This window comes from Talpa occidentalis, unplaced genomic scaffold (genome assembly GCF_014898055.3).
Source record: "Talpa occidentalis isolate TD23 unplaced genomic scaffold, MPIMG_talOcc4v2.1, whole genome shotgun sequence".
Lineage (NCBI taxonomy): Eukaryota > Metazoa > Chordata > Mammalia > Eulipotyphla > Talpidae > Talpa > Talpa occidentalis.
In genome coordinates this window covers 111,851,081-111,862,976 of record NW_026555331.1, presented here as the reverse complement: position 1 = coordinate 111,862,976, position 11,896 = coordinate 111,851,081, and the positions used below count along the sequence as shown (strand labels likewise).

The 11,896-nt window shown below is 39.2% G+C and overlaps 1 protein-coding gene across 1 annotated transcript; it reads left to right on the top strand.

The window, feature by feature from the left end:
• Positions 1 to 2,862: 2,862 nt before the first annotated feature.
• On the top strand, positions 2,863 to 11,896 carry SFRP4 (secreted frizzled related protein 4). The gene is given in 7 exon segments (XM_037510350.2): positions 2,863 to 3,593; positions 5,112 to 5,192; positions 5,287 to 5,352; positions 7,190 to 7,388; positions 10,144 to 10,207; positions 11,680 to 11,767; positions 11,770 to 11,896. Coding segments are annotated over 7 exon segments (1,038 nt in total). The 5' UTR covers positions 2,863 to 3,148; the 3' UTR covers positions 11,865 to 11,896.

Here is an 11,896-nt window from a genome sequence, read left to right as displayed (position 1 = left end):
GAAAACTGCAGATATTTCATGGATGGGCAGAGAAGTAGGTACTTGAAGAGACTGAAAAGGAGTCACCAGAGTGAAGGAACCGACCGGGGAACTTCCTTAGTTCACATGAGATTTCGACAAATCAGTAGCAAATACAGGACAATGGATGAAATATTAAAACAAGGCACGAAGAGAGGCAGGTTGAGAGAATCTGATGGAATTCCTCATTGCTGCCTCCTCCCAGATACTATGGATAGACTACAGGGGACTTCATGGGGTAAGCAAACAGCTTTAAAAGTAAGAAATTTTAACTTCTTCCTCATCCTTTGTTAAAGGATGTGCCATTGGAGAACAACAGGGAAGCACCTGAAATATTATGACTTGGTATTTGCATAGTTGAACAAATGCATCAGATTCAAAGTAGCTGCAGAAGTTTGAACATTCTCCATATCTATTCTTCTCAACCAACTCACTGGAAAGGAACAGGGAATTTTAAGCTCTTTGTCAAAATTGTGTTTTCCTTCTTTGTAGGTACTCTGGCTGAAAACCTTTTTCACTATGCCAAGAGTTTAGATTCATTGGATGTTACTCTGGATATAACTTCAGATATCATCTGGACTTGGCCAATGGGGACTTGAGAAAATGCTCATCATCACTTATCATTGGGGAAATGCAAATCAAAATCACAATGAGCTACCACAGCAGTGAGAATGGCCCTTATATAAAGACCAGAAACAATAATTATTGGTGGGATCCTGGAGAAAAAGGAATCCTCATACACTGTAGGTGGGAATGTAGACTGATCCACATCCTGAGGAAAACAGTGCAGAGGTTTCTCAATAAAAAATGGTGCTATCATAGGACCCAGCAATTCCATTCCTAGGTATTTACCTGGAGAATAAAAAAGCACTAACTCAAAGTAATATGTTCCCTGTGTTCATGGCAACACTGTTTATAATAGCCAAACTATGGAAGCAACCTAAGTGCCCAAAGGTAGATGAATGGATTAAAAGATGTGATATATACACACTATGAAATACTACTTAGCTATTAATAACAAATGAACTCTTGCCATTTGTGACAACATGGATGGAAGTGGAAGGGATTATGGGAAGCAAAATAAGCCAGAAGGAGAAAAAAATAATGGATGGTGTCACTTAGGAATATAGAGAAACAAAAGAAAGGATTAGACAAAACCAAACCAATAACAAACCCTAGAAATCTGACTGTGGAATAGAGGATACAAGACAGGGAGGAGGAGGGTAGAAAACAAAGAGTGGAGGAGGCACAATGGACTTCCATTGTGGAGGGCCAAGGGTGCCTCGGTGGTGGGTGTGGTGGTGACATGTATCTGAAGAGGTATGATCCTATGCCTTTGAATTACACACAGTGTTGTTAACCAGTGTTGTCTCAACTGGAGTAATAATAATAATATGTCATCTGAGTTATCCTCTTTGCTCTATATTTCACTAATCTGGTTTGACATCTGGAGTTTGACATCTATTCCAATATATAGTGAAATACCTCTTTAGATTGGTCTGTCTCTATCTGGACTCCCTGGTCTTCACTTAAGTAGAACTAAACTCCTTGGTTGAATGCTGAAATACATTTGTAGTAGATATACTTTTAATTTTGCACATTCACTAAAAAGTAAGACAATGCATTTAAAGTGCACAACACCATGACTAACCCATTGAAAATGGTTAATAAATCTGAGTTGTGCTTTTTGTTTCTTGGGCTATTTTAATACTCAGTATTGGTCATGGTCAATGTTACACTAACTTTGTGAGTCTAAGCTTTAGAGAGGAAAAAACCTAACCTATCTTACAAAAGTCTAGCTTCAGATATCCAATTAAACTGTCTTAAAAGATTAACATTCACAGAAGATATTTTTAATGTTTTGACGTCCTCGGAAAATATCATGTACCTAAAGTCTTACAGCCTGAAAATTGACCAATCAGGCAACAAACAACAAGCCCTTCTTTTTCTGTGGATAGCTAAACTAGCAGTTGGTTTTATGACTTCCTCGTAATAAAAATAAAAGAGAAAACAAGACATACATCCTTGCTTTCATGGTACACAGCTTCTTTCTTATAAGTACTTTTCCAAGCACACCAACAATTAAGATTTTGGGCTGTGGATTCGAAATCTCTTAGCATGAAGCTGGGGAGGGGAAGTTTAGAGATTGTGACGGTCAAAGTTGCTTTTTTTTTTTCCTCCTGGCTGCATTCATGTTGGAGAGAGGAATAGGGACTATGGAGGAGCAAGAGGAAGGTGGAAAATATTTCTCGAACGGAAGATGCTACTTACTGTACTCTCAGGCAGTTCTGTTCTTGCAGTGGGTACGAACCAAATGCCATTTTGGAAAAACGTGGGCCCAAGCTAATGTCTACTAGCCACGACACAACAAAAAAAATTCTTAGGAGTAAGACTTTATGTCCCATCTATTCCAACAATTACTGCTCGCTTTCTCTACTCGGCGCCTTCCGTGCCCCCTACCGGAGAAAGCAAGTATGTTTCAGATGGAAAAGAAAGGCTGGCCAGTTTCCCTCCGACTGTGTACTTGGGGAACCTGTACAACAGAAGTCGCTATGTTCAGTTTTGATTCAAAAGGTGTCTCTTGAAATTCCCTCTTGTACCCTCCTGTCCAAAACAACTGCCGGGGGCTCTTTTTCTTGACTCGAAGTAAAAAGATTCACCAGATTTGGGGGGAATTCAGGATTCCAGACCTCGGCTGGCCTTGAGGAGATGATGTCACCGCTTCTGCTACTAGAGGGCTGGGGGTGGGGCAACCGAGGGGGAGTCCGCGCCGCGCCTGCAGTTGCCAAGGGAGCGTGCCGAGCCCACGTCAGGAGGGTTTCGGGATAAATAGGGTCCCGAAATGGCCGTGGCTGGCTGCGCTCGGAGCTGCGGAGTCCGGGACTGGATTTGCCCAGGGGGGTTCGTGCCCCAAAAGCTGAGCGCGGGCGCTGCTGGAGCTTTGCGCACCAGACGGCAGATATCCCGGGCTGGCCTCCGCGGTTCCCTATTTCTGCCTATAGGAGTCGGGTAAAGGAACCTCTCCAGTGCGCTAAAGGACTTTCGCCTCGCAAAAGGGAGAGCAAAACTATAGAACAGGAAGATAGGGGCCTTTCTGCCCGTTGGAATCTCGGCAACCAAGAACAGTGCAATGCTTCTTTTCATCCTGACGGCTTTGTGCCTTTGGCTGCGCCTAGCTCTGGGCGTGCGCGGCGCTCCCTGCGAGGCGGTGCGGATTCCCATGTGCCGGCACATGCCCTGGAATATCACACGGATGCCCAACCACCTGCACCACAGCACGCAAGAGAACGCCATCCTGGCCATCGAGCAGTACGAGGAGCTAGTGGACGCGAACTGCAGCGCGGTGCTGCGCTTCTTCCTCTGCGCCATGTACGCGCCCATATGCACCCTGGAGTTCCTGCACGACCCCATCAAGCCCTGCAAGTCGGTGTGCCAGCGCGCTCGCGACGACTGCGAGCCGCTCATGAAGATGTACAACCACAGCTGGCCAGAGAGCCTGGCCTGCGATGAACTGCCAATCTATGACCGCGGCGTGTGCATCTCGCCTGAGGCCATCGTCACTGAACTCCCGGAGGGTAAGGACCAAAGGGGGTGGGTGGGGCGGGAGGGCTGCAGAGAGTACCTTTGACAGTTGCTTCTGGGTGGCTAAACGTACAGTTGCCAGGAGTAGTCAGCGCCCCCATCCCACTTCCAAGGGATGGAGGAGGTGGAAAGGAGGGGGCAAGACTTTACTTCTAGAAAAGTTTAGTTTTCCAACAAGACTTTTGGGAGCTGAGAAAGAACACCATTTCTCATAAAGAGACCTGGGAGAAAAGGAAAAGAGGAGGGGCAGATTTTTCTACATTGGGGACGTTTTTCATTTACAGCAGCAACAAAATGCGTGTTGGGCTTACAGTATGTTTGAGCCAGCATTAAACACTTTACATGTATCATTTAATCTTTAAAACAATCCTACCAGATTTCCCCTTTAGGGTTAGCTCTTGCAAACTTTCTGAAAAAGCAGTATCAGTCATCACGCTGTACGGGGAGTGTGGTTTGTAATTTAAGGCGCTCTGGAAAATTGTGATGTCTGTTTTATGGTCATTGACCAGGAGCCAGCGTCTGTGCCATCTTAATTAACTGGATCTCAATTTCTACTTCCTTCTTTTCTCTGTGCTTCTTTTGTTGCTTTTCTAGGAAGAAAGGAGCAGGTATTAGTTTACTTTTTGAACCGAAACTTAAGAATAATTTTGCATCCTCTAATCCTTGGCCCAGGTTAATGCACATTTTAAAAGTTTAGAGTAGTTTCTGAAGTTACACCTCAGAGCATTGCCCAAAGCATGAAGGAGGAACATTAAAGGGAGAAATTAAAATTCCTAATTCAGAGTTTTAGGGAAAAAAAACCCCACATTTATTGCTTAAATCAATCAGAAATGGAGGGTCATGCATGTTTGAGGATCTGTGGCTGTGGACTACTTCTCCAAAATGTGAGGTGAAGATTTTGAAATACTCTGATTATTTTGATTAGTGTAAACTGTCAAGTTTTAAAATTGGCTTTGGGAGAGAATGATGTAATTTATCTAAAGGGCTGTATGGGGGCCTCCCCGGTGGCGCAGTGGTTGAGCGCTGGGTTGGGAAGCTGCAGGCAGCCTCTGTAGCACTGGCAGCCTCTGTAGCGCTAGTTCGATCCCGTCCCACATGGCATGCAGACCTCTCCTGCCGCCCGCTGCTCCCCTCAGCAGTACCTCGGTCCCCCTGCCTGCTCTGCTCTCACCTCTGGCTCTGGTGAATTCTCTCACTCTCCCGTGCTTCTGACTGTACCCAGTGCTTGTATAAATAAATCTTTAAAAAAATAAAAATAAAGGGCTCTATGTACCACCCAGGCTAAGTGTTTTCACCTGGATACCCTGAGACCTGGATAAGCAGGTCTCACCTGAAGTCTTACCTAAGCCCAAAGATGTCTAAATGAAAGTAGTTGACAGTTGCATGCCATTTGTACTATTTAATATTATTATTTTGTGATGCTGTGTTAGTTTATGTCCTTACATAGTCCCTTATTCCAGTTGAGTGAACAGACTAAATCACTGACCACACCCACGTGCCCTGTGTTTCAGATGTTAAGTGGATCGACATCACACCAGACATGATGGTACAGGAAAGGCCTCTTGACATAGATTGCAAACGCCTAAGCCCAGGTGAGTTCTTTTTCCTCAAAACTCCTTCTCTTTCTCCTCTCCAGATCAATTCCTGAGTCCTTTCAACTTTTTTTCTTGCTTTTGTCTTCTTTAGACCGGTGCAAGTGCAAAAAGGTTAAGCCAACTCTGGCAACATATCTGAGCAAAAACTACAGCTATGGTAAGTCATGTGAGGAAGCTTTTCATATTGGGACTTGGCATGTTTCAAAACCAGGTCCACTAGTCACCAAGTAAAGAGGAGAGCTAGTGATTTTTCTAGTTAATTATTTGAATTCTACCTGGCATAATAACAACTATAATATATCTTACTTTTCTGGGTCAATCTAGTAAAAAGAAAGTGAATCACCCAGCTGAGAATAGTGATATGGATTAGATTGCAAAATTGTCTTCCTGATCCTACTAGTCTTTGTGTGAAGTGCTGCTCAGACAAGATAGTGTGGTCCCACTTCTACACTTCCAAACGTTTCATTGTTGCAGGAGGGACAGGAGAGTGATCCATGGATTTGCTATCTGAGGTGCAGAGTCCCATGAATTAAGGTCTCCCCATGTTTCTTTTTATTTTAAAAAGCTACAGATATTTGGCATCATAAGGAGATTGTTAGACTATATTAATCACAATACTCTGGGGTTACAAGCATTGACAAAGTTTGAATGCTCTCCTCTCTTATTTGAAAGAACCTGTCAGCATTTTCATTAAATAATAGGTCAGTTATGCTATTTTGGATGTTTCAAGTAAATTTAATTCTACTGTTATCATTTGAAAGTAAGCTTAATTAAAAATATGTTCTTTTAAAAAATCAATTTGAGCTTTTTTAGTATTTCCTAAATTATTTCTGAAGTAACAAATTATTTGGGGGGAAAATATTATTTTATTTGCTAAGTTAGTTTTTCATATTTTAAATTAAAATTTTATATCATAAGAAATCATATACATACATACATACATACATCATATAAAACATGAATGTAGGAAAATGATGGTATTAAAAAGTTAAAGAAAAGAACCTCTTATTTAGGTTGTTAGATTTGAGAACCATACAGGGTGAATGTGGTAAGTCAACCAAGAAAATACACCATCTTTTCTGGTATCATTATTGTTTATATTAATAACTTGTTTTATATAGTTATTAACTTCTTCTCATCTACTTAGTCCCTCATCTGACACTTACCAGCCTTTGTTTACCAATCTGAGTTCTGCTTTCCTGCTGTTCTCTGGGGTTATTGCCTCGTAACTGCTGTGATGATGAAACCATTTTCTATTTAAGCCCTTCATAAACAAGTTTTCTAGGACAGAATCCAAGATAGATCTGTACTTGGCTGATTATAACTCCACAGGAGGCAGTGAAGTAAGGGAACAAAAAAGCCAGAATCCAAAGTATGATCAGAAAGAGTTACATTAATAACCATGTAATAATAGTCCTATCTTTGCTCCCAGTGGACCTTACTTTGACTGTCTGAAATTGAAGGTTGAGGACAGTTGTCTTTCTCTGGAACAGAGGAAGTGTGAGTATCAGATGAGTGATTGAACCATACAAACTTTAAAGTGGCTTCAAATCATCACAAGGCACAGTATAAGCAAATATTTGTTTCTATGAAATTTTTATAGACATTCTAGGTAATTAAATTTTGTGATATGTTTTTAGCCAAAAAAAGCAAATTTTAGAACTTTAGGGCTGAAAAGAATCTATGGGATTCTCTATTAAAATCCAACCTTCAGTCCAACCAGGAGCAGACCCCAGACTAAGTCTGCTTGTCAGTTTGTTTTTATACTTTACAATATGATTTCGAACTATTAACATAATATTGACAACATGGGTGACCTGGCATTTAACATATGACTGTATCAGCTTTTTGCCTGCATTTGGACATCTTGGACATGGCCATCATTACAAGAGCAATTCTTTAAGAGAGGCTCAGGAGTTGGTGTGAATTGAATAACCCACCAAGATTTTCCTCCAAAGGCTTCAACAACTCTCATACTAATTTTTAAATTGCAGTTATTCATGCCAAAATAAAAGCCGTGCAGAGAAGTGGCTGTAATGAAGTAACCACAGTGGTGGATGTGAAAGAGATTTTCAAGTCCTCATCACCCATCCCTCGAACTCAAGTCCCGCTCATCACTAACTCTTCCTGCCAGTGTCCTCACATCCTACCCCATCAAGATGTCCTCATCATGTGTTATGAGTGGCGCTCACGGTAGGCACTCGGGGGAAGAAAAAAACTGCACACTAATTATAGAAAACATGAATCTCATTTAAGTCATGATTTTTCAAAAAATGGCACCAGTAGGTCTTTTTTTTAAAGTAGTTTTAATAGATGCATCTGTTGAATATCAAATAACCTAAATATCATTTAATTCCTCATTTGAATGGAATCTTTAAAAGTCAATTTCAGAATTCAATAAATGATTTCAAAAACTTATAAGTAGATAAATCACATTATCTACTTCAAATCATTCAATGTGGCAAATAATGAATTTTTAAAAGAGTTCTTCTTAACAACTTACAGATCAAGATGACTACCTGAGACTATAGTTCTACAGTTTCCTTATAAACCCTTAGTTTACAATGTTTGACAGAGTACAACAAACTCTCTCTCACACATACACACACTTATATCTGTAGCTAAGAGTGTATTTCTTTTCACAGTTCTTTCCTCAACATCTTTGTCTATGTATCAGTACATTCCTTATAAATTAAAAATCAAACACTTCTGTACAGTTCAGAATGAGCCCCATCATTTGTTGTAATATAGTTCTCCTGGGCCTCCCTGGTGGCACAAGCGTTAAAGTCTCAGCACTATCAAGCTATTGCCAGCCACTGCAGCAAGAGTTCAATCCCCCCTCCAGGGAGCTAACCCACATGGCATAGCAGTCCTCTCCTGTCTGGTGCACTGCTCCCCTCAGCAGTGTATTTCAGTAAACCCACCTGTTTTGCTCCCCATTCTGTCCCTGTTGAATCCTCTCATCCCCTGCACCTCTGCCCTATATCCCAGTTCTTCTGTGCATAAATATATTAAAATAAATCTTTAATAAAATAAAAAATGAAGTTCTCCTGCAAAATTACTTATTTTTAGGTAACAAATCTTCTCGGATTCTTTGCCATTCACACTCATTTGTTTACTGCATACAGCTCAAAACGAAACAAAACAAAAACAAACCACCCTTTGAAACCAGCCTTACTGGAATAATATCTTATTGTACTTTCTGTCAGAACTTGGTCCCTTCCTTAGACCACATATGCTGCCTTTATCGTAAGCTTTAAGCTATTCTAGTCATAGTTTGTTTCTCTAAAGTAGCTGAATGAATGAATATTGAATGACTGTTTCTAGGCCAGTCTCTTGCATGGTGTTTAAATCCACTACAGTACTATTGTTAGATTCAGTTCTGAGAATGTACCAGGTTGCTAGTCATTCCATTTGGAAAGATGAGTGGATTTTAAGTGGATTAAATAACAGCTTTTGTGTCATCTTTTCTGTTAGTTTATAGATTTAATAAAATTCTTGTCAAATATCACAGGAAAATTTTTGGGATGATTGGGATTTATGATTTATTTATGCATACAAGAACTGGGGTACAGGCCAGAGGTGCGGGGGGTGAGAGGATTCACCAGAGACAGGGTGAGGAACAGAACAGGCAGATTGACTGAAATACACTGCTGAGGGGAGCAACAGGTGAGTCAGGAGAGGTCTGCTATGCCATGCGGGTTGTTCCCTGGCCAGGGATCGAACTCATGCTGCAGAGGCTGTGGATAGCTTTATAAGTTGCATCTTAACTCCTTGAGCCACTTTAAATAAAGTTTTTAAAAGCTTAATAAAATAACAAAATATATGATATCTGAATGGCAAAATACTTTATAAACATAAAAGTAATATATTACTAGGAAAAATATACATGCCCATATTTGAGCACATAATATCGTGTATATAAAAATCACACATAAAAAAGAAAATCTGAGAAAAATACTTGAAAGAAGTATGATAAAGGAATAGTAACATTAATCTCTAAAGAGTTAATATAAATTTATATTAAAAATATTAAGACTATAATATATAAATGTGTTCATAAATTTATGCAGAAAAGTTCCAAAGAAATACAAACAATAATAGCATTTAAAGATTTTACTTTCTTAATTCTCCTATTCAAAAAAACAAGATTCCATTTTTGTATAAATCTTAATATTAGTGAATTGAATGAAAATTCAACTGAAAAAATGTTGCCACTATGCACTGAAAACCATTAAAAAAATGCTTGCTCTCTGACTAATTTTACTTTGTTCTAATGAAACAGTAAGGATAGACAATGCAACACTGATAATGGTAACTAAACAAAAGAGGCTGGTTTAATTGTAGAGAAATAGTTGAATATATTATGGATATTCATAGATGTAATATTACATGGTTATTGAAGTTATGTTTTTGAATTCTAATAAGTGTATTGATATAATATTAAAAAGGAATGTATAATATGATCTAAACATACATTATGATCTAAAAATATATAGAGGTATAAGGAAGAATGAAAAGAAGTATCAATAAAATTTAAGTGGGACCTCCCCTGCTGGTTGAGCGCTGGGCTGCAAGGCTGCCCGCAGCCTCTGCAATGCCGGTTTGATCCCCAGCTGCCGGTGAGGGTCCCACATGGCATGACAGACCTCTCCTGCCACGCCCGCTGCTCCCCTCAGCAGTGTATTTCATCATTCTGCCTGTTCTGCTTCCTGCTCTGGCTATGGTGAATTTTCTCACCCTCCCTCGCTTCTGACTGTACCAGTGCTTGTATAAATAAATAAATAAATCTTTAAAAAATATATATATATATAAATAAATAAAATTTAAGTGGTGGATATGTGGATTGTGGAGCTGTTATTGAAGAATTATGGTTTCTATAATTTTTTGTAATTTTAATTTTTATAATAAAAGAAATTGCTTATCATGCTAACTTACTTTTTCTCAGGATGATGCTGCTTGAAAATTGTTTAGTTGAAAAATGGAGAGATCAACTTAGTAAAAGATCAATAGTAAGTATAATTAGCAGTATTATGAATAATGTATTTATGTGCATGTAGAGAGATTCTACAGATATTTGGGAATTCTTTACATTGTTTAATCTCCAGGTTATCATGGGAACAGGCAATAGCAATGTTTATCTTCTCAAAAAGAGTTAAGAATATAGCTGTTCTCACTTGGAATCTTTATCATAGGTCTATCTTCAACATCAAAGGTAATTGTTTGCATTCAATATTTATTTACTGCTTATTTCCACATTAAATTAGGTTTTTTTTTTTTTTTTAGTATTATGTTACATTTAATTATTTTTGCAAACTCACTATCTCCTGGGATAAAAACAGACATATATATGCAGTGGTGTGAATACCTAGCTCTAAAACATACTATCCCTGTACAAAACAGAACCTTTCTTTGTATTTAAAACAACTAAAGACTTCTGTCAAAATAATGAGTATATAAAAAGTAATCATTTTGTAGCCAGATATGTGATTTTAGTGGTGAAATACTGTTAGTTCAGTTAGAGAAGATAGAATACATTTTTGTTCAGGGATGTGAAATCATACCAGAACTAAAGAAATAAGAACTTTCCAAAACATCCTCTCTCCTTAAAAAGTATTTAGATATTGGGCCTCCCCTGGTGGCACAGCGGTTGAGGGCTGGGCTGTGAGGCTGCCCGCAGCCTCTGCAGTGCGGATTCGTTCCCCTGCTGCTGGCGAGGATCCCACAAAAAAAAAAAAAAAAAAAGGATTTAGATATATTTAGGAGAATTTGTGTTTCCAGATTCATAAAATGTACTGTTACTACCCATGTTCTCATGGTTTACATGAATGAAAATTTTTGGGCAAGTGAAAGTATTTATTACTACTGACTCATGGATAAGGTGGTTTCCACATGGCTTCTCCTACTCAGTGTAATTCTGAAAAACCAAACCAAACACTACTGTTACATCCAAGCTAAAAACTTAGGATCTTCTCAAGGGCATGCTTAGTCTTATCTGACAAAAACTTCTAGCAGAATTGGCTATACAGTTTCCAGGACTATAATAGATATAGAAGACAAGTCCATCATAAGAAAATGAGAATTTTAAGAGGAAAGAAAGCTTTCAAAAATCATAGCTGTTTGGCACATTGGAATATTTGCTGTTAAACTCTCAGCTCTGACATTGATCTACTGTGTGACCTTCTGCATATAATCTGGGTGTGACCCCCTGCAAATAACCTTGTTTTCTGGTCATGACAATGGTGTTCCTGTAGAAGGGCTTGTAAGTTTCAAAGAAATGAATGCAGGTCAAAATTTCATCTTCTCTATAAGGAGCACTTCCCAAATTATCTGACACATGGTAAGTGCTCAATAACATAGAGTAGCTATTACAATTGTTGCTGAAACTAATTTAGGACAGTGAACATTTTTATTAACTCATAATTTAACAGCATAAAGAAGTGAAATATATTTGACAGACCTGTTTTTGCAAATTGCCTCCCAGCAGTGGGAAGAGAGGCTTCAGGAACAACGGAGAACAATTCAGGACAAGAAGCAAACAGCTGGTCGCACCAGTCGTAGTAACCCCCCGAAAGGAAAGGAAAGCCACCTGCTGCCAAACCAGCCAACCCCAAGAAGAACATTAAAGCTAGGAGTGCCCAAAAGAGAACAAACCCAAAGAGGGTGTGACCTAAGTTTTTTCCAGAACGGAGACTTCCCCT